The following is a 23,365-nucleotide window of genomic DNA, read 5'->3' on the forward strand; positions in this document are numbered from 1 at the left end:
CCTTGCTACAAAACATAGAAATTACTATGATTTCTTTACAGGAATTCGGGTGGCTGGTGAACCAGCAAAAGTCATTTCTGGTTCCCACCCAGAGGCTCGAATATCTGGGTCTAATTCTAGACACAGTCAGGACGAGAGTTTTCCTTCCGGTAGGGAAACTTCGAAAGATTCAATCAGCAGTCCAGTTGTTACTGTCCAACAGCTGGTCTTCCCTTCGGACGTGCATGAGGGTTCTGGGGTTGATGGTGGCTTCATTCGAAGCAGTCCCATTTGCCCAGTCCCATACCCGAATTCTTCAGCAAGAGATTCTTCTCAGATAGAATCGGAATCCGGAATCCCTGGACAATCAGATACGATTGAGCAAACAGACCAGAGAGTCTCTGGTTTGGTGGCTTCGGTCTCCAATGCTCAGCCAGGGAAAGTCATTTCTGCCAATATATTGGACGATAGTGACCACGGATGCCAGTCTATCCGGATGGGGAGGAATTCTTGGTCAGTTATCTGTCCAGGGACTTTGGTCCCCGGAAGAATCCAGGTTACCGATAAATGTATTGGAACTGAGAGCGATCAGACTTTGTCTGATTCACTGGACCGAGCAGCTCCAGGGCAGCCCGGTTCGGATCCAGTCGGACAATGCCACGGCCGTGGCTTATGTCAATCATCAGGGGGGCACCAAGAGTGTCCGAGCGGCCAAAGAAGTGGCTTGCATTCTTCGCTGGGCGGAACGATTTGTTCCAACAATCTCTGCGGTGTTCATTCCGGGGGTGGAGAATTGGCAGGCAGATTATCTCAGCCGTCAGACCCTGGATCAGGGGGAATGGTCCCTCCATCCAGACGTTTTCCACCAGTTGTGCCTACGGTGGGGCACCCCGGATGTGGATCTGTTGGCATCACGATTCAACAGGAAAGTTCAGAGATTCGTGGCTCGCTCCCGCGATCCTCTAGCAGAAACCGCAGACGCACTGATCGCCCCGTGGGGGCAATACCAGCTAATATATGCCTTCCCTCCTCTCGCGTTACTGCCAAGACTTCTTCGCAGGGTAGAGGAGGAAGGAATCCCAGTAATCCTGGTAGCTCCGGACTGGCCTCGTCGAGCTTGGTACGCCGACATGGTCAGACTGGTGGCGGACGTCCCATGGAGACTTCCTCTCAGGGAGGATCTACTGTCTCAGGGACCGATCTTCCATCCTGCTTTACGATCGCTGGCTTTAACGGCCTGGCTATTGAGACCCAGGTGCTGAAGGACAAAGGTTTGTCAGCTTCAGTTATTCCTACTCTAGTTGAAGCAAGGAAAGTGACTTCCAGAAAGATTTATCATCGCACATGGAAGTCCTACATTGCATGGTGTGAACCTTTGGGGTTCCGTCCTCGGTCTTATTCGATTAGTCGAATATTGGCTTTTCTGCAACAAGGGGTTGAGCAGAAACTGGCCTTGAGTACTATCAAGGGTCAGGTCTCAGCATTAGCCATCTTCTTTCAGAAGCCTTTGGCTACTCATTCCTTGGTGCGGAATTTCATCCAGGGGGTGCGACATCTGGCTCCGCCAGTGCACGCGCCGTTACCCCCCTGGGATCTTAATCTAGTGTTGTCGGTTCTTCAGAAACCTCCCTTTGAAGATATTAGGGAGATTCCTCTACCCACGTTGTCCCAGAAGGTGGCCTTCTTGGTGGCTATTACTTCTGCACGCAGGGTGTCAGAACTGGCCGCATTATCTTGTCGTTCACCATATCTGGTGGTTCATAGAGATAAGGTGGTTCTTCGTCCGAATCCATCCTTCCTACCAAAAGTGGTTTCAGAATTTCATCTGAATGAAGAAATTGTATTACCTTCCCTGTGTCCTAAGCCCAGTCATCCTCGGGAATTTGCTTTGCACTCCTTGGATGTGGTCCGGGCGATCAGGGTATACTTGAAAACGACAGTCTCGTTTCGCAAGACGGATTCACTTTTTGTGATCCCAGATGGACCCAAAAAGGGGTTGCCTGCATCTGCCGCGACCATTTCCAGATGGATCAGACAGACGGTAGTGCAGGCTTATTCTATTAAGGGTCGGGAGCCCCCGTTCCCTGTTAAGGCGCACTCCACTCGGGCACTTAGTGCGTCATGGGCTTTTCGCCATCAGGCGTCAGTGGTCCAGGTGTGCAAGGCGGCTACCTGGTCGTCGGTGCATACCTTCTCTAAACATTATAAAGTTGATGTAATGGCATCGTCTGATGCCTCATTTGGCCGCAAGGTTTTGCAGGCCGCAATTTGAGGAGACCAGTGGTCTACCTCGAGGGTTTTTTTTCCGTTGGAAAAATTTTTCTTTAGCCTCATTCTTTGTTTATAATGAGCCTTTAAAACTTCTAGTTTGGCACCGGTTGGGCCTTCTAGATTGGATTTGATTTTGTCAATCCCACCCCTCATTTGTGGCACTGCTTCTGGATGTCCCAGCTCTTGAGAATCAAGAAGACTACGTCTGTCAATGAGCGATAGAAAAAAATGGATTTTTGTAAGAACTTACCGTAAAATCCTTTTCTCTTAAGCTCATTGACAGACGTAGTACCCGCCCCTCTATCATTGAGTTGGGTTGGGTTAAATTCTCTGTACTGCTTTAAACAGAACTGATTCCCTGTAGCAGAGAGAGGGAGGATATACCCTCAGGGACTGCCCCTAGGGTGGAGCCAGAACGTTTTTGTCATTCTGCCTAGTCCTACTCCTGCGGAAACAACATAACCCAGCTCTTGAGAATCAAGAAGACTACGTCTGTCAATGAGCTTAAGAGAAAAGGATTTTACGGTAAGTTCTTACAAAAATCCATTTTTTCGAGCCTTGATTTTTACAGGACCCCTAAAGCCATGAATACTTTCCCTTTCCATCTGCTTTGTCAGTTATTTCTGTATGAAAATTGGAGATTGTGTGTGTGTTTTCTATTTTTTTTCCTCCTCCTCCTAGTGCTTGCTTTTTTTTTGTATACTTTTAGTGACGGCTTTGTTCGAAAGTGGTCTGTTCACACAGTCAATCTAGTCTATTCTCGCTTTAACAGAGACCACCATACTAGTGGAGGATGCACCTGCCTTCTGGGACCCAACTGATTAAAGGCTTGGGGCACTTTACAGAACCACGTTCTCTTTAGCAGTTTTGCACCTGGTTCTGGCTGTAATTCTCTGCCAAACCATGTCTGATTTGTTGAAGTCTATCTGGCCACTTCCATGGAACCTTGGATCATTGATCACATGCAACAGCTGTATGTGGTGTTGAAAATGTGCTTTGATGGCCTCTAAGAAGCTTTCTATCTTCTTTCTTGTAATAGTGTTTTGTCAATACATATGCACAGGGCCCTTTTCTGCTTAAAGGCGTTGTAAATTCAGAAGGTATTTTATCTTAATGCATTCTATGCATTAAGATAAAAAAACTTCTGGCTGTAGCAGCCTCCCCAGCAGAACCTAATTACCATAGCCCTATCTCTCTCCAGCGATGTTTACGAGTCCCTTGGCTGTCCGGGACTCTCCCTTCTGGTTGGCCGGGAAGCATAAGCGGCATCATTTGCTCCTGTGGCTGCCAATCGAGGTCAGTTAGCCAATCAGGAGGGGGCAGGGCCGAACAGCAGCTCCATGTCTGAATGGACACACAGAACTGCTGCTCGGCTCGAGTGCCCCCATAGCAAGCTGCTTGCTGTGGGGGGCAATAAACAGGAGGGAGGGGGTGGGAGCAGCAGCAGGGACCGACCCAAGAAGAGGAGGATCCGGGCTGCTCTGTGCAAAACCAACTGCAAAGGGCAGGTATGTTTGTTATTTTTAAAAAAAGAGTCTTTACAATCACTTTAAGTGCTTGGCTTACTTCCAAGAAGAGTTTACTCCACATGGCATTCAAAGGATGTTGCTTCTTTGAACCATCTCTCGATACGATCATCAAGGATGCTATTGGGGGCAAAAGCACTCTCCTTCCTCAGAAGTCTAAGGAACAAACATCTCCATCTGTAGCACTCAAACACCCCTTTCACTTCAGCATGCCCTCAGCTTTTAGTTTGAGGTCCACTTCTGCACTTACAGTTCTCATGGCTCTTCTATTTGCCTGGACCTTGGTTGTTCACCAAGACTCTGACCTTGTTGTGCCCATCATGTATTACTTGAACAACCTTCTGTTGAGGAAATCGTCAGTGAGGGCTAAGGAGGACAGCGCATATCTGTCAGATGTTGAAGAGGTTCGGATGAACCCAGAAGTATCAGAAAACGTTGCAGATTCTGACTCCTTGCTTGGAGTATTTTTTTCAGACCAGACTGTCCCTCCCCCAGAAAAACTTCAGACTCCAGTTCGTGTTCCTCAATCCAGAAACTATCCTCTTCTGCATGAGGGTCTTAGGGCTGATGGTAGCTTCTTTTGAGGCTGTTACCTTTGCCCAGTTTCCTCCAGACATCTGTAACAACACAACATTCTGTCGTGGGTCACATCTGTCAGTGGATGTGGTTAATGCTGTGCAAGTTGTTTGCTCTTGATTCCTTTTTTTTTTTCCCGTCATCCAGGGTGGGCCCCGGAAGGGCGTCCTGGCTTCTTGTTCTATTTTGAGGTAACTAAATCATTGTTCAAGCTTGTGTTCAAAGATTAGGTACCCCCTTCCCAATTAAAGCCCAGTCCACTAGGACAACGAACACCTCTTCAGATTTGGCAATGAAGCCCCTGTTTCTCAGGTTTGAAAGGCTGCCGTCTGGTTTTCTGTTAACAAGTTCTCTAAATTCTACCATGATGGACATGTCTGCCTCATCTGATGCAAGCTTTGGGTGTAGGATTCTTCACCCAGCTCTTGGAGCTGCAGCCCATCCCCAATTCTGTTGTTTTTTTGTTGAGCCTCTTACTGTATTGCCCACCCCTCAGTTGGAATACTTTTGCAAAGGTGTAGGACTTGTGTCCCTCAATGGACTTCAAGAAAAAGATTTTATGTGGAATTCAAAAATCCTATTTTGCTCTGCGTGGTAAAGCACAGATTCTCTTTTGTTCGTTTTTTTTTCCAATTTGTTTTTTTTTTCAAGCTTGTAAACTGATTTTATATCAATGTATAAACCCTTAGGCAGGCTATACATGATGCAAATTTCATTCCTGCAATCAAGGTTTGCAGGAAAGAAATTTGCACGATTCCCCCATCAACACAGTGTTGACAGAGGAATCCGTAATTGTCTTCTATCAGCGCAAGGGCGGGCAGGGGAAGCTGTCCCCGCCAGAAGACAGTGATTATTGCTAGGGGCTATGGCAGCCCCTAGCATTAATCGCAAGAGAATCCAGTAGGCTGGCTGTACCCAGTTTGATTGATTAACCTGGTACATTCAGCCTGCCTATTAACGGTTCGAATCTCGGTCTGTTCCTGTTGAACTGGCCGAGATTTGAACTGGGAATAGATGGCCTTACTGCTTGGTGAAGGTCACTGCAGACCTAATTTAAAATGTTCTGTCTCTGTTAAAAAGTGAGGAAGGTGTGTCCCTCTTCATTCAATAAAGGAGTAGGAAAGGCAGAAGGTTTTTTTTTTTTTATATTGATGCATTCTATGCATTAAGATAAAAAGCCTTCTGTGTGCAGCAGCCTCCCCAGCACTCTCTAATACTTACTTGAGCCCCATATCTGGCCAGTGATGTCCACAAGTCCCTCGGCCGTCCGGGACTCTCCCTCCTGATTGGCTGTGACACATCAGGGGCACCATTGGCTTACATGGCTGTCAATCAGTCATGGATGAATGGATGAGGAATTGGCTGCACTCCCATAAGATGTAAATTCAGGAGAAAATAAATAAAATAAGCACAGATGGTGCAAGGCTTACAGCAGGGCACAAAAGGTTGACGCGTTTCACACGACTTGCGTGTTTGTTCACTTTCCGCCCAGCAGACTTACCTGGAGCAGCCAAGACTTTTTAATCATTTTAAATGGTATGTATGTAATGTGCACAGCACATTGTTATGTCAAACAGTGCAGAGCTCCACCTGCTGATAGCAGTATTGCATATGTAAACAAAATGGTATTCAAGTAAAATGTTACAATTCATTTCAATACTATTCATGTACTGTATTTTGACATGTAACAGTGTATAGATATAATTTATAACTACATAGAAAAGCAGTGAACGTAATAGATTTACGAAGCCTTATGGGTCTTTAATGGAGGTTTTGCATGCTGGTGGTAATGTGTTATATAGGCCATGCAGGACATTGGGAACAGTATTGATCTGTAGCTGCACGTGTTCAGTGATAACCTTTTCTTCCTTCAGCAATCATTGAGAACATGACTGAATTCCGCCCTGAGATCTGCACTGAGGCAGCACAGCAAGGTTTGCTCCAATGGCTGCTAAAACGCTTAAAGGTGGGTAAATTGATTTCCCTTTCCCCACCTTCCTCCTTGACATTTCCAGAATGGTGCCTTTTTCATTTAGGCTGTGCTTTTTTCTTTTGTTATTTTACTACATCCAGCATATTGAAAACACGGTCTAACTAATAGCGCACTTATAAGAAAAACTGATTTCTCCTTTTTTTTTAAAAAAAAAATACCATAGTGGCCTCCACTCTACTCCTCATCCCACTGCTGGCAATGCCTTTATTATATAGTGCGGCTGACCTTCTATGATAGCATAACTGTGCTTCTACTGTATCTGAGGCTTTTGTAATGCAGAATGTGCTTCTATGCTAGTACGTTTATAAGCCATTAGGGACACGCTGTTATTTAAAGGTATATAATCTGTAATTTAAAGGAAACCTGTACTGAGATGAATATGATGAGGGCTGCCATTGCTCGCCTAAAAATTCTAGGTACCTAGAGCAACAAGTTAGAGCAAGTCTATCATTTAGATGTGAAGGGCCGCCAGATTACCAGGTGTCTTTTTATACAGGTAACAAGCTGAGATTAGGAGCACTCCTTTTTAAAAGAGTGCTCCTAATCTCAGTTCGTTACCTGTATAGAAGACACCTGGGAGCCAGAAATCTTGCCGATTGATAGGGGATCAAATACTAATTTCACTCATTAAAATGCAGTTTATAACTTTTTTTAAATGTTTTTTTCTGGATATTTTTGTTGTTACTTTGTCTCTCATTGTTGCAATAAACCTACCATTAAAACTATAGACTGATCATTTTTGTCCGTGTGCAAAAGTACAAAATCAGCAGGAGATCAAAAACTTTTTTCCCCTCACTGTATACAATCTCTTTATCTTGATTGTGAGCTTTGACTCAGGTTTGTACATAGTACAGTATATGACCATACACTACTCTATTACTTTGCAGTGGTAAATGTGTCACCTGCGGGCAGTTTCTACATCACGCTGATAATTGTTTTGGTTTTAATGTTTTTGGAATGCCTAAAAAGGCTCAGATTTTTCAGCTTTCTAACAAAAGATGCCATTTCTCTTTCGTTCATTGATGGACACAGCTCCTGATCTTCATAACCACGCCTAGGGGCAGTCCAAGAGGGTATACCCCCCCTCTTTGCTATAGTTACTCTACTTTTTTTCAATGTTGTAAGGGGGGATGGGTGCGCTGATAGTGTGGTGAAGCTGCTCCCGGTATTCAGTGCTTTTGAATATAGATAAATGTATATGTGGTGTGGGGTGCGCTAAACAACAAATAAATAATGAATATATAACATATATCTATGTGTGAACCAAATCAACAAAAGTAAATATATATAGCATATATCAATCTGTGAAGCCAATTAATAATGCAAATCAATTGGTGCATAAACCTAAAAGTTCATAAGTGTCCATAAATATTGTGCAGGTGAGTAGAATTGTATTCTATCCAAATAATACGTGTATCCACCACCGAGTGAAATTCATCCTTACCAAACGGAAATAAATAAGGTGCAACTATATTTTCTTGTGCTGAAAAAATATCCAATCTCCTTGTGAACAAACACCACGTGTAAATCACCAAGAATTAGCCTCTTACCAGATGGTAATAGGTATGCACTTGTTCAGTGAAACCACCGCCTTGCTTCCTCTTTAAAATCCTGAAGTGGGATGTAGAACCGCTCTACCTTTCTTTCTCCACTAGATGGCAACGAGTACCAGCAAGAAACACAGCCTCATCCTTCTTTACAAGCTCACAAAACCACCGTGTATTAAAGGAAAAAAGGGGACTAATAGTGTATTACCCTTGAGATTTATTCAAAAAACAGTTGATAATGCACTTACAATTGGATGTCTTGTATTCAGCATAAACATAGGCATACGAATTCCTGCAAAGGCTTGCGGCCGGCTGCAGCACGGACCGCAAGTTGTGTGTGACGTGTGCGCCTCCTAATCTGACCGGTTTCTTCCCATAGGACTTCTACTGAGACTTTTACTTTTAGGTTTATGCACCAATTGATTTGCATTATTAATTGGCTTCACAGATTGATATATGCTATATATATTTACTTTTGTTGATTTGGTTCACACATAGATATGTTATATATTTATATATTCATTATTTATTTGTTGTTTAGCGCACCCCACACCACATATACATCTACTTTTTTTCAGCCTAGTCAGGAGTAAGGACCTAGTTCCCTGCTGGGTTCTTTGGTCCTGGCAAATTTTTTTCTTTAGATAGAAATTTTTTCTCCTGGTTTTTTCCTGTGAGGTCTACAAGCAACTGTCGGACTGGGCGACAAGCAGGATAATCTAGACCCATTGGTCACCCCAGTCTGGCCAGCGAGTGTGTGCAGACCTCAGCTTTGTGCTAAGTCAGCCGCGACATAACCCCACTGGATGGGGGCTGGCCTGTGAGTTAAACGCCTCGCGAGGTCACATACGACCTAGTCTCAGGCCGAGTCACATCGTTCCCCTGGGCGACAGTGCCTCCATTTTGATGGCAAGGTTTTTGTCTGGAGCAGTGCCCGCCTGGTTCCTGGTATGATGAGTAGATGTCCCCTCCTCTCCCCTTGGAGGGCTTTTGGATGGATGTGGGCCCCTCCTTGGGATGGTCGGACCCCCAGGTTTCCCTTCTTCCCGTCAGGCACCCCACTTTCATCTGTCCTCAGTTTTACCCCCCCTCCACTTACGCTGGGTATGTGTGGGTGTCTGGTCCACCTCCTGGGGTGGGGGGAGGGCGCTATGCTGGCCATAGGGGGGGTGCGCCACTGTCAACCGGACGATCGGCAGTGTGGGTGGGGGGGTTGCGTGGTGAGGGCTCCTGCCAGGGCCCTCTGTCCTGCCTGGGCCTGAGTCCTAGGGATCCCTCCTGGGTCCCTGGGAGTCTCATGGTGCCGAGCGGGGCCCCCATCTTGCTGTAGCCAGTGTGTTTCTTTGCACGGCAGCCATGTTTGTATAATCTTGCGGTGGTTTGCCATTGAAAATGGCAGCGGCCATGACGGTGGAGCCCATGGAATCTTTGAAGCACATTTCCCCACCTGATCGCCTCTCTTAGGCTGCGGGGCCCTCCGGGTCCCAACCATCCATCGATGCACTGAGATTCGGTCCTCGAGTCCTTTTTGTTCCAGGTGGAGGTGGCTTTTTCGGGTGACAAGCTTGCAAAAAGTGCCCCCTGCCTCATCTGTCTCATCGGATCCTGAATCTGATACGGTCGCCGAGGACGTGGGTCACCCTGCTGGGTCTGGGACATAGCTGCAGCTGCGATGGAGGCGCAGATTCCCTTTGGCACTCGCAAGCCATCTAGAGCGGCAAAGGGGTCCCTCAGCGATTTACTAGGCATTACCCCTATAAGGAGTCCCTTATTGAGAAGTGGACTGTTCCACCGGTGGTGGACCCATTGGTTTCCAGATTGAACAAGGCAACCATGATTCGAGTTGAAGAGTCGCCAGCCTTTAAGGTTCTGACTGACAGGCAGAGGCTGTGGCCTGCAAATGTGTACACTCTGGCTGGTTCGGCACTAAGGCCGGTATTCACCATTGCCCTGGTGTTGCAAACTCTGAGTGGGCTAAGCTTTTGCGCTGTGACCTGGAGGGAGAACAGCTCCCCCCTGCCTTTGCTGAGCTGGCAGACCAGCTGGTTCAGGGGCTGCAGTTTATTTGTGATGCCTCTTTGAATGTGGCACGCCTAGTGGCTCGGCTCTTTGTTTCAACAGTGGTCCTTCAGCGTGTGTTTTGGCTTAAATGCTGTTCTGCGGTCCAGGCTTCTAAACAGACTTTGATCTCCCCTTTCACAGGGTTTGCCTATTTGGGGCTAACCTGGATGACATCAATTGTCTCACAGGGGGAAAGAGTACTTTACTTTTCTTCCACAGGCTACTCGGGGCAAGAAACCTCGTTGTAGATGTGGGCCCTCCTTCTCGGCTCCTAAAAAATGTTTTCGTCCCTCAGGGTCGACTAACAAGGGCTCAAAGCCTTTTAGGGCCTCCTCTGGAAGATCCAAACGAAACTGGTCTGGCAAGCCAAGACCTGGCTTCTCCAGACCCCCGGACAAAGTCCTTTAGCATAAAGGTGCGCCCTCACCTGTATGGGGAGGTGGGGGGACATCTTCATTGGTTTCTGGACCTGTGGACTTCCCTGGTACAAGACAAGTGGGTCCACAAAGTCATTCCCGTCCCCCGCCTTCCCCTGTTTCATCTGTCTCCTCAGATTCTGAATCTGACCTGGCTGCCACGGATGGGGCCCGCCCTGAGTTTTCAGATAGTGAGGGTGATTCCTTCACTCCTGTAGCATGAAAAGGTGCTGGTGGACTCACTGGTTGTGTCTGTGCATGAGACTTTAAAAATGGAGGACGCAGCTGAAGCTGAGGCACTTGTTGCCCTTTGGCATTGACAAGCCTTCTATAGTGGCAAAGGTGTTTCCATTTCCTTCCTATTTTGACAGATTTGTCCAAAAGAGTGTGAACCTTCCTTTGTGGTGCCGAAGCGATTCGCAATGAGGTACCCACTTGAAGAGTCCCTCCTTAAGAAGTGGACTGTTCCAGCAGTGGCAGATCTCCCAGGTTCCAGATGGAAGGCGGCAACCATGATTCCGGTAGAAAAATCCCCGGATTTTAAGTATCCGGCTGACAGGTGAAGGCTGTGGCACGCAGTATGTTCACTGTGGCTGGCTTGGCACTCAGACCGGACTTCACCATTTCCCTTGTGTCACAAACTGACCAAGTGGGCTAAGCTTTTTCCCCAGTAACCTGGAGGGTGAGCAGCTCCCCCCTGCCTTTGCGAACCAGTTGGTCCGGGGGCTGCAGTTTATCTGTGATGCCTCTTTGGATGAGGCTCCCCTGATTTCTAGACTGTCTGTTTCAGCAGTGGTCCTTAAACGTGTTTTGTGGCTCAAGTGTTGGTCTGCGGACCAGACCTCTAGAAAAAAGCCTTAACTGATCTTCCTTTTCAAGGAGATCCCCTGTTTGGGGCTGCCCTGGATGACATCAGTAAGAGTCTCACAGGGGGAAGAGCACCCTTCTCCTGCAGGCCTGCTGGACCGATTGCAAACCCTCTTCGGGGCAATGCAAGACCTGTTATTTCAAGGGGTAATTGTTCCGGTTCCAATTTCAGGAGATTTTCAGGGGTTTTGTTCAAATCTGTTCGCGGTCCCAAAGAGAGAAGGCAAGGTGTGTCCAATTCTGGATCTCAAGGCTCTGAACTGCTTTGTGGGGGTACAGAAGTTCAGGATGGAGTCTGTTTACACGATAGAGGTATCCTTGAATCAGGGGGATTTCCTTGCCTCTATCGACATCAAGGACGCTTTCTTACACATTCAAATATGTGTCTGTCACCGCTTCCTCTGCTTTGCCGTTGGAGAGGAGCATTCTCAGTTTGTGGCGTTACCCTTTGGTCTCACCTCTGCTCCTCAGGTCTTCAAAAAGGTCATTCTAGTGTCCCCGGATTGGCATCGCTGGCCTTGGTATGACGACCTGGTGCTGCTGGTCACTGACGCCCCCTGGAGACTACCTCTCAGAGAGGATCTGCTGTCCCAAGGGCCAATCTTCCATCTTGCTTAAGTCGCTGGCTTTAAAGGCTTGACTGTTGAAAGCCAGGTGCTGAAAGATAGAGGTTTGTCTGGGTTGGTGATTCCCACATTACTGAAGGTTAGAAAGTCCACTTCTAGGAAGATCTACCATCGTGCGTGGAAAGCGTACATTTCGTTGTGTGAGTCGTTTGGTGTTCACCCTCGCTCTTTTTCGGTGGCTGAGGTCTTGACCTTCCTTCAACGGGGGGGGTTGAGCAGAAATTGGCCTTGAGTACCATTAAGGGTCAGTTGTCGGCCTTGGCGGTATTCTTTCAACGACCCTTTGCCATGCACTCCCGTCGTTCCCCTTATTTGGTGGTCCACAAAGATAAGGTGGTTCTTCGCCTCCTGTCCATTGTTCCTTCCAAAGATGGTCTCTGATTTCCATCTGAATGAGGATATTGTGTTGCCTTCTCTGTGTCCCAGGCCAAAACATCCTAAGGAAATTGCATTCCCTGGATGTGGTTCGGGCTGTTGTGGTGTACCTGGCAGCTATGGAGTCTTTTAGGAAGTCAGACTCACTATTTGTGCTTACGGATGGGCCTCGAAAGGGACTATCTGCTGCTTCTGCGACAAATTCTAGATGGATCAGACAGACGGCGACTCAGGCCTATTCAATTAAGGGTCAGGTTCCTCCTTTCCCTGTGAAGGCGCACTCTACGCTAGCACTTAGTGCTTCTTGGGCCTTTCATCATCCGGTGTCAGTAACACAGGTGTGCAAGGTGGCTACTTGGTCGTCTGTGCACACTTTCACAAAATTTTAAAAACCTGGATGTGTTGGCATCACGGATGCCTCTTTTGTCTTCAAGGTTTGCAGGCTGCTGTTTAAGGGGCTTGTTTCCTCTTTGGGAATGTAATGTTTTTCAGGTGGGCTCCAGTTGTTTTGGTTGAGTTCCTGTTACCTGGTTGGCTACGGTTTAACCTTGGGAATTTTTTTCATGCTGTTCCCAGCCCTCATGTTTGACACTGCTTTTGGATGTCTCGATGGTCAAGAAGATCAGGAGCGGTGTCTGTCAATGAACGAAAGAGAAAATTGTATTTTTGACTTGCCGTAAATCCATTTCTCTGATGTTCATTGACAAACGCAGCACCCACCCCTCTATGGAGTTGTATTACTTCTGACACTGCTTGTAACAAAACTGAGTACCTATAGCAGAGAGGGGGAGTGCATCTCCTGGGACTGCCCATAGGCGTAGTCAAGTTATTTTCTGCCTCTTGTCTTACTGCTGTAGTGGACAGTATAACCCAGTGGTCAAGAAGATCAGGAGCTGTGTCCATCAATGAACATTTAGAGAAATGGATTTTACGGTAAGTCAAAAATCCCATTATTTGAGATATTACATTCAGTAGTTTGAGCTTCTTGCAGACTGCTGTTTTTTGTCATTATGCTTATTGCTTCCTCCCCAAATGCCATTTTGCAACACATTTATCCATCTTCAAGCCTCCTACTCACTCTGCTTCCCATATTGCTCTTAATGTTTCACGCTGCTTGAATGCCCTTATTTTCTGTTCCGCCCAGGCCAAGATGCCATTTGATGCCAACAAGCTCTACTGCAGTGAAATCCTGGCTATTCTTCTACAGAACAATGATGGTAAGAGGATTATGAATTCACTGTCATTTTCTGCTTATTTTCTTAGAGTTTAGAATTTGTCCTTTTCTTCATCTTAATTGCCTCCTCCCATTCAGCTCTCATCATCCCTTCTTCCCATTTTAGTTCTCCCTAATATTGCCTCTGAATTTGGTAGCTAACTGTAATTTTCATCTCTTTCAACACGTTTATGATGTAGTTCTCTATACAGGTGCCTGCTCCTTATTCTCAGTTTCACTCTCTCGTCTATCTCCTCCCTGCTCAGCATCATGTACTGTCTTGCCCCCTGTCACAGTGTATTGATCCTCTGTGCTGATGGATTTATTCTTCTGTGCTGACATTATCTTCCCCTCTCACAGACACTCGGGAACTCCTGGGGGAGCTGGATGGAATAGACGTGCTGCTTCAGCAGTTATCGGTGAGGGCCTCCCACTCCCTGCCCATTTACACCTTGGCATCTCTCCGAGCGTATGGTGGTAGACTGCTGCCTCAGCTTTTACAAGAGAATGTCAATGCACGTCTGCCCATGTCATTGTCTGCTGGAGCCAAACCTGGGCCACCCACTGTGCTTCAGTACCAAGATACCTTTCTGCATAACAATTTTCACCCAGTGCCATTTTCATAGTACTCCTTTTACCAGTTTTGCAAATGTTAACGGTTTTTACCTTTTTATACTCTTTGTTCTTATTTCTTTACAGAAAATAGTCTCCCTTACATTATAGTTCTAAAAAAAAAAAAAAATGTAAACTTTTTTTCGGTTCTATTCATTTGCTGTTTCAAAGTTGAACTCCAGACAGATCTAAATTACACAGGTTTAATATATAGTATATGTAGCTCTGTGTGTGTGTGTGTGTATGTATGTATGTGTATGTATGTGTGTGTGTGTGTGTGTGTGTGTGTATATATATATATATATATATATATATATATATAATGTATATATATATTAGTGTGTGTGTGTATGTATGTATGTGTGTGTATATATATATATATATATATATATATATATATATATATATATATATATATATATATATATATATATAGTGTGTGTGTGGCACAAATAGAAATTCTATGACAGACAAAACTACTCCTATATACAGTATATATTTCATCTTTGTACAGCTTTTAAGCGGCTGTTGACTCATAAGATTGGGTCCATTTTAATAATTAACCGAGGGGCTTAATGAGTATAATAATGAGCATAAGCTTACTTTTTAGCTGTAAGCAGGAGTTCCCATGGTGCTCTGGTTTTGGGTCATGTGATCTAAAGCTGATTCTATGCACAATGCTAGTCAATGTGTTGGGCAACATAATTGATAACAATGTACTTCCTGTGCGGCTGATATGTTAGCTCAACAGCTGTAAAGCACAAGCAGAACTCCAGGCAGATATTTTAAACCCTTGATCATGCAGTACTGGCCCGCAACATCGCCAAAGGGTCCTTTCACACGGGTGGTCTGCTCGGCGGGAAGAGGGCGGGCATCCCTGCAGTTAAAACGGTTGTATCCTCAAAAAAAAAAAACCCCGCAGGACAAAGGCATAATGAGCTAGTATGCATAGCATACTAGCTCATTATGAAACACTTACCTTAGAACGAAGCCCTGACACGGTCGCCCGGACACCGCTGAGGTAGCCGACATCTTCGCTCGGTGTCTCTTCCGGGTTCGGTGGCTCCGGCGCTGTGAATGACCGGACCTGCGATGATGTCACTCCCGTGCGCCGCTGGTGCCAGTGGCTGCATGCAGGGTGAATATCTCCTAAACTGTGCAGGTTTAGGAGATATTAATTTTACCTACAGGTAATACTTATTATAGGCTTACCTGTAGATAAAATTTAAAAAGCGGAGTATACTACCACTTTAAGTTTAATAATTGTCATATATGTATTTTATATGTATGTTTAGCTGTTTGTCTGTTTGCCAGCTTTAATCCTAGTGGCTAATCTACACACCTCTCCAGCATTAAGCATGTAGAAATATGAAAGGTTACGGTAAGGCAAGCATTGCAACAATAACTCTTTTAAACTGTTTTTGGCTTCAGGTGTTCAAGAGACATGATCCCAGCACAGCGGAGGAGCAGGAGATGATGGAGAATTTGTTTGATGGTCTTTGCTCCTGCCTCATGCTCAGCAGTAACAGGGAGAGGTTCCTAAAAGGAGAAGGGCTGCAGCTTATGAATTTAATGCTAAGGTACATGGACTAATAAACTTTGCCTAGTAGTGTACATTAGTTTACAAAAGCAAAAATAAAAGTGTTGTCCACAAAGACTGGAGAACAATAGGTGTACCAGGTAGACTTTATTGAAGCAAAGAGACCCACTTCTACATGTTTGTTTAAAGTGGTACTTTCGTCAGGATAAAGTCCTGCTGGATCACTTCAGGCTGTCCCCTTTTGCAAGTATAGCGAAAGTAACTGCCTATACTGTTTAACTGTTTTTCTGCCAGAGCCGTTTTTGCATTTTTTGCACATGTTTAAAAAAAAAAATTGGCCCTTAAAGACCCTGCATGTCTCCCCTGTGCTCCACTGAATGTATTGCAATGCAGATCGCTGTGCTAGCTGGGGACACGGAGTGGCTGACCCGGAAGTGATGTCATACACGTTGCTTTCCGGGGCACAGCAAGAAGGGGAGGAGAGATGTGTGTCTGCTCTTCTCCCTCCCTTACACCTGCCATGTCAGTCCCTGACCAGCAGATGGGCAAGCAGAGCCTGAAATACATGATGTGGGGGGGGGATGCGTGGAGGAAATGAAGCGGCAGGAGTCGGCCTGTCAGTTTTACACACAATCCTATGAAACCCCGCTGTCGGGTCCCTACGACGCACAGACCTGGCAGCGAAACCGTTAAAATCCCGCAATTCACTGTCTAACCCTGCTTTGTGCATGCTCAGTTTTTAGGCACTGTGTTTTTAGGCCCTGTGCCAAATTTGTAGAAGCCGATCTGCTGACAGCCTAAGGCTCTGTTCACATCTAGGCGTTTTTGGGCGATTTTCTGCTCTAAGCCTCAGCTCTAAAAATGCCCAACAAGATAAATTCCATTCATTTCAATGGCCCCTGTTCACATCTGAGCGTTCTGTTGCCTTAAGCAAAATGCATGCCGCTCAAAAAAGTACGAGCTTCTTTTATAGCAGATTACAGGCGTTTTCGTTTTTTTTCATTGGTCACTGTCAACCTAAAAACGCCTGTAAAATGCCTATAAACTAGCAATGCCTAGATGTGACCGTAGCCCTAAGATTTACTACAGCTCATGGGCTCTGGGCTTCAGCAAAATGGCAGCCTCCAGCAAGAAGAAACAGGAGCAATGCTCTAAGCAATTTACTGCACACGCTAATTTTGTTAGCATAATTAATAATACTGGAGTGTATGTTCCTTGCTAAAGTTGTGATGGGTAAAGTTCCACTTTAATGATAGTAGATCAGACGCCACCTTGTGCCTTCATTTTAATGCAACTTGCCCCTAAATTGAGATAAGACCTGCGTGAAAAACAAGGCGATATTAAAATGTCTATACATAGATACATAAACAAGAAGCTTGTTCAGTATTACAAACATTTTGAAGATTGTTCAGTATTACAATAATTAAGATGAAGGAATCCTATATTTCAAAATCCTTGCTTCAAAGGGTCTATTCTGTCATTTTATCCATCATTACATCAAATCAATCTTTGTAGGCAAGTATGGTCTGTATTCCAAGTGTTGGGGCAGCGGAGGAAATGCAGATAGCGGTAAGTGCACCTAAAGTGACACTGTTGCAAGTCTATTGAGGGGGGGGGAAAGGGGGGGGCAGTGACTTGAACCATTAATTTGTTACTAAACCCAGCACCCTGCATTCACAATATCTGGTCTCCCACAGTATACAGGCACATGAAAATGCAATTATTTTAGTAAATATAAACTGCTAAATAGCTTTTCTCATCAGCAGTATATAGCAGTCTTATGACTTCTAGGGGTGTCTGGTTAAAGCTTGTAGGAGGAGTTTTTATTCTCCTCTGACTGTCCTATGAGGCTGCAGGACCCCCCTGACCCTCTGGTCCTGTGCCAATTATATGCACCATCCCCAAAAAAATAACTCTCTAACAATACACACCAAACTGAGCATGTGCGGAGTGCCCCCTAGGCTCTTCACTGTCAGCAGGTGAATTGTGGACAGTGGAAGATCAGAGAAGATTTTGCAGCAGACAAGAAAAACCACAGGTCACACCAGGATCTTCAGATCAATGATTCAAGTCAAGACTGGTTGCAAGGGCAAGTGTGAACTGCCTGCCCTTGCACTGAGCACCCCCCCCCCCTTTTTTTTTTTTTTTTTTTTTTTTTTTTTTCCCCCCCCTCTCTGCCCCTGCATCAGAGTTGCTACAACCATAAAGCACCAAACATGAAAATAGTTTCTTCATTAGCAATGTGCACAGCATGTGATTGCTGTGAGATACTTAAACCACTGAGGGAATCTTAATCTTTCTTTTTCTTATGCAGAGAGAAGAAAATGTCACGCTGCAGTGCACTTCGTGTGTTGGATCACGCTATGATTGGCCCTGAGGGCAGCGACAACTGTCACAAATTTGTGGACATCTTGGGACTGCGGACCATCTTCCCACTCTTCATGAAATCGCCTAAAAAGATGAAGAAGAGCGGCATCCCTGAAAAGGAGCATGAGGGTTAGGAAACTGATATTGGCAGTGCTTACTGTGTGATAAGTGGCGGCCCTGCTTTCTGTTAGACGCTAACAAAAATAATGAACCGGCAGTGCCTCTCCTACACATCCACCCACTACACAACACACTCACTGCACAAAGCCACATTTTATATGAAATCGGCATTCTAGGGAAGTAGAAAAGTGTCTACCTACTCAACTGAAGAGCAGCTTCTGACATTGAGTAAAATCAGTGAACTGCTGGCCCAATTTAGGAAGCACTGCAGCAGTACTTAAAAGTCTTTTTAGTTTAGCTTTAAAGATGAACTCTACAAAACAACTACCTCTACATTTGAAGTATATGGAAGCTTGTTAACTGCCAAAGGATTTGTATTTCTATCTGTCCTAAGATTTGCACAGAAATGGCAGCCAGGCTGTTGACTCTTTCTTTACTGTAGAAATACAGGTAGGTCCCTACGCTGCCCCCAATCTGTGATTGGACAGTGAAGAACCAACCACAGATGGATGAGCTGATCCCTCTGCTCTCTTCTCCTGTGTGTTTGTTCCTTACTAGCATGTTCCTTACTAGCATGTTTTCTTGCAACTCACATGATGGGCTCCTAATTGGCTCCTAGAGCAATCCCGCCCTCTTGCAGCACGAGTGCTGCTGTGTAAATCTGGCTTTATAATCGTTAATGCCAAGAGAGATGCTTAAAGGAGTTGTAAAGTCAGAAGGTTTTTTATCTTAATGCATTCTATGCATTAAGATAAAAAGCCTTCTGTGTGCAGCAGCCCCCCCCCCCCCCCAATACTTACCTGAGGTCTCTCTCTGTCCAGCAATGTCCATGAGTCCCTCCTGATTGGCTGAGACTCCTGCGGCTGTAAATCAAAGTCAGCCAATCAGGAGAGAGGGGGCAGCTCCGTGTCTGAATGCACACACGGAGCCACAGTTCAGCTTGGGTGTCCCCATAGCAAGCTGCTTGCTGTGGGGGCACTCAATAAGAGGGAGGGGCCAGGAACAGCAACGAGGGACCCAAGAAGAGGAGGATGCGGGCTCCTCTGTGAAAAACCAACTGCACAGAGGAGGTAAATATAACATGTTTGTTTTTTTTTGTTTTTGTTTTTTTAAATGAGACCTTACAATCACTTTAAAGAGGAAGTAAACCCTCCTCAGGAAGTTGTACCTATAGGTAAGCCTATATTAAGGCTTACCTATAGGTACTGTAAATATCTCCTAAACATGCACCGTTTAGGAGATATTTACCTTTAATGCAGCCAGTGACGTCACTGGCGCATGCGCTCTGAAGGAACGGCAGATCGTGCCGTTCCTTCAGAGCCCCGTGCCGTGACCGTCGGCTCCCGCGCGCGTGCGCGACGTCACCGCGGCTCCGGCCAATCAGATGGCCGGATGCCGCGATCCCGGAAGACGGGCTACTATACATGTCGCCCGTCATACAGGTAAGCGGACGGCACGGCGGGGGCTCGTTCTAAGGTAAGTATTTCATAATGAGCTACTATGCGATGCATACTAGCTCATTATGGGTTTCTCTTTCAGGATGTAAAGAAGAGAAGATTTTTTTTTCTCGGTGTACAACCTCTTTAAAGCAGAGTTCCACCAAAATGTGGAACTTCCGCTAGTTTGCTTCCTCCCCCCCTCCGGTGCCACATTTGGCACCTTTCGGGGGGAACGGGTACCTGTTTATGACATGTACCCTTCCCCACTTCCTGGAAACAGTGCTGCGGCGAAGTTTGGTCCCCTCCTCCTACCCCCCACCGCCAAGCTAATCCGAATGCGCAGCGTGCTTTGCGCATGTGCAATAGGGACCCGCCCGTGAAGCCGCAAGGCTTCACTGCCGGGTTCCCTTTTAGCGGCGATGGCGGCGGCAGCACCCGACAGCCAATGGAAACATCGGCTGCGGTGCTGATATCACTGGACTCCAGGACAGGTAAGTATCCTAATATTAAAAGTCAGCTACAGTGTGTGTAGCTGCTGACTTTTAATTTTTGGAGGGGGGGGGGGGGAACTCTGCTTTTAAAGTATATGTAAACCCTCACCTTGAAAAACAACCCATTTAGTTTAAAATAGAGATGAAAGGCAAAACATTTTTGTATTCCATATAGTCATGGCCAAAAATATAGGCACCCCTGCATTTCTGTCAGATGATGCACCACTTCACCCAGAAAATTGTTGCAATTACAAATGTTTAGGCATTCTCATGTTTATTTTTTTTTTGCTTGTATTAGTTGGAAACAAAAAATTGGAGAAACAAAAAAAGCCAAATCTGACACATTCTACGCGAAACTCCAAAAATGGACCAGACAAAATTATTGGCAACCTCAATTTAATATTTGGTAGCACACCACTTGGAAAAAAATAACTGAAATAAATTGCATCCTGTAACCATCAATGATTTTCTTACACTTCTCTACTGGAATTTTGGAACACAATTCTTTTGCCAACTGCTCCAGGTTTCTCAGATTGGTAGAGTTCTCTTTCCCAACTACTGTTTTAAAATCTCTGGGATTTGGATCTGGACTCATTGCTGGCCAGTTCAGTACTCTCCAGTGCTTTGTCTTAAACCATTTCTAGATGCACAGAAATGCAGGAGTGCCCATATTTTTGGCCATGACTGTATAAAAACAATATAAATACCTTTTTTTTTTTTTTTTTTTTTTTTTTTTTTTTTTTTTTTTTGCCACATAACTTCTATTTTCAGCTGCATAAGGATCTAAGAGAGCTAAGGGGAGGAGGAGCAGCAGTGCACTGGTCTTTCCAATAAATAACTGTGCAGGGGGGCGGGTCAGCACAAGTCTGATCATTAGGGGTGAGCAGGGTGAGTTTCTTGGCACAGCTAGAAAATTGATCACACTGTGCTCTCATGCCCAGTGTGGTCAGTTTTTGATGGGAAAGCAGAGGGATTGGCTGGAACCCCTTCATACAAAGAATAGGATACATTTTCATGCAAGTACTTGGTATAGCAGACACAGAAATATGAAATTCTGGGTTGACATATTCTTTAACTGGTTGTTTTTTGTTTTGTTTTTTTAAATACGTACATTTAATGATTCTTTAGGCTACATTTACATGTGAGCGTAGGGATCGCGGGCAGATTCGCCGCGATTCTGCCCACGAACCGGAAATCATTGCAAATCGCGGGACGCATGTGCATTGCCCGTGATTTGCTATAGCATCCCAAACGCTGTGCGATGTTGCCACGATTTCCACCTGCCGAATAGCGGTAACATCGCGCAAACAACGCATGACGCCCCAAAGAAGCTCTTGTTCCTTTTTTGGGCGTCATGCATTGTTTACGCGATGTTACCGCGATTCGGCAGGCGGAAATCGACAACATTGCACAGCGTTTGGGGTGCTATTGCAAATCATGGGCAACACACAGGCGTCCCGCGATTTGCATTGATTTCCGGATCGCGGGCAGAATCGCGGTGATTCTGCCCGCGATCGCTACGCTCACATGTGAACGTAGCCTTAATGAATACATAACCACTTAAATATTCAATGATAAGGACGACTACTCAGCGTCTTACGAACCTGTAGCATGTTTAGTGTGCACTGTATACTCGGTAAAATCTAAAGCCTCATCATCGCCTTTATCTAAGGAAGGTGAGGGAAACCTGTAAATTCATAGAATTGAGTATGCAAAAAGGGTGGAGCCTTTATCTGTGTTTTCTGTAGGTTAAATTTCCCTTTGCCTCCTGTCTAGAAAGGGAGAGGACTTTTGAGAAAACAAAATATATATTTTTTAAGACTGGTCACCAGTATTGGTGTTCCAGTGAGATATTTCCTCTCAGCTCCTGTTCTTTCTCAAGGAAAGATGGTGCTGGTGAATTTCCATAATGGGGACTATGCTATAAAAAGCCTGACAGTCTTCCTTCCTTCTGAAAAGAAAATGTTTTAGCTGAAGTTCTAATTTATTATAGTTAAAAAAAAAAAAAAACAATGACCTCCTGCATGTTACACGTTTGCTTCTGTGCAGGACTGTATGCTCTTGTTACATGATTCTGTACTTTGCAGTCTTGTGTGCCAGCAGATAAGCAAAGCTGCAGTAGGTAGCTAAGGGAAGAGGAAGTGATAGAATCATGGAACACCCTGGCCTGTTCTTTAACATATTCAGAAGAGGAGGAAACTGACAGCTGTAGTGCTTAGTTTAATGGGGAAGAGCATGAATGGCAGGAGGAAAGCACTCTGCAGGGTGACAAAGTCAGTATAAATGCTAAGTTTTCGTTTGTCTGGGGTGTACTTTTAAAAGAAAAATGGCAAACTATCATAGAAGGACATGCCCTGCACTGAACTGCAGCAAGCAGCTTATCATGAATGCCATGCAGGATGTTTATTGTCTTCTGCCAGAAAATCCTAGCGGGCTTTTATGGGAGCTGCTTTCACAGCAGGCTAATCCATCTGATTACCCAGGAGCACCCGCCGCATGTTGCTTTTAGACAGCAGTCCCAGGTGAAACTGTTAGTCAGTTTTTGATGACAGGAAGCTAAAACCCTCAGTGCACTCGTTCCTCTCCCAGTAGAAAATGCCGCTGTCATTACGGGCTCTGACCTTTATGGCAAAGCACAGTCCTATTGGATCTGCATCACAAACAGCATTCGTCTTTTTCTTTTTTTTTTTTTTTTTTGATTTTATTTTTGTTGGTAGAATGCTCAACGCTGGACACAATTCTCCCTAATAAACAACCTAGTCTGAGAAACAACAGTTTGTCTTTAGTAGAGAAATGTTTTATGGCAGTCAGCTGCATTATAGGTTCCCTCCTAGGACCATAATATGTACCATGAACTCGGTTTAATAGTTTACTATACGTTGTAAGTGTGTGGGTAACTGTTGAAGGCCTTCTTAGAAAAAAAAAAAAAAAAAATATATATAATTTTTGTTTTGCTTAAAGGAGCTCACGACTGCTCAAGAACTCAATTAAACACTTTAAGCCCGGAAGGCTTTGCCCCATTCCTGCCCAGGCCCTATTTTGCGATTCGGCGCTGCGTTACTTTAGCGGCGAATTGCGTGGTCATGCGACACTGTACCCAAATAAAATTGACGTCCTTTTTTCCCCCACAAATATAGCTTTCTTTTTGCTGTATTTGATCACCTGAGCGATATTTTTTTTTTTTGTTTTGCGTTATAAACAAAAAGAAAAAAGCGACAATTTTGAAAATAAAAACAATATTTTTCACATTCTGCTATGACATTCTCAAAAAAAGAAATTTAAAAAAATCTAAATTTTTAAACATTTTAGGCTAATTTGTTTTTTGATACATCTTTTGGTAAAAAGA

General features: G+C 45.0%; 1 protein-coding gene across 1 annotated transcript in view; it reads left to right on the plus strand.

Annotated features, from left to right (window-relative positions):
- CTNNBL1 (catenin beta like 1) overlaps positions 1–23,365 on the plus strand; it is an 88,449-nt gene that overhangs the window by 50,999 nt on the left and 14,085 nt on the right. Inside the window, exons 7-11 of the mRNA XM_082272537.1 lie at positions 6,227–6,318; positions 13,382–13,454; positions 13,811–13,869; positions 15,494–15,642; positions 17,917–18,098. Of these exons, the coding sequence (XP_082128663.1) occupies positions 6,227–6,318; positions 13,382–13,454; positions 13,811–13,869; positions 15,494–15,642; positions 17,917–18,098 (555 nt within the window). The remainder of the gene's footprint in view (positions 1–6,226; positions 6,319–13,381; positions 13,455–13,810; positions 13,870–15,493; positions 15,643–17,916; positions 18,099–23,365) is intronic.

The sequence above is a fragment of the Pelophylax lessonae genome, assembly GCF_965119305.1.
Source record: "Pelophylax lessonae genome assembly, chromosome: 11".
NCBI classification, from domain to species: Eukaryota; Metazoa; Chordata; class Amphibia; order Anura; family Ranidae; genus Pelophylax; species Pelophylax lessonae.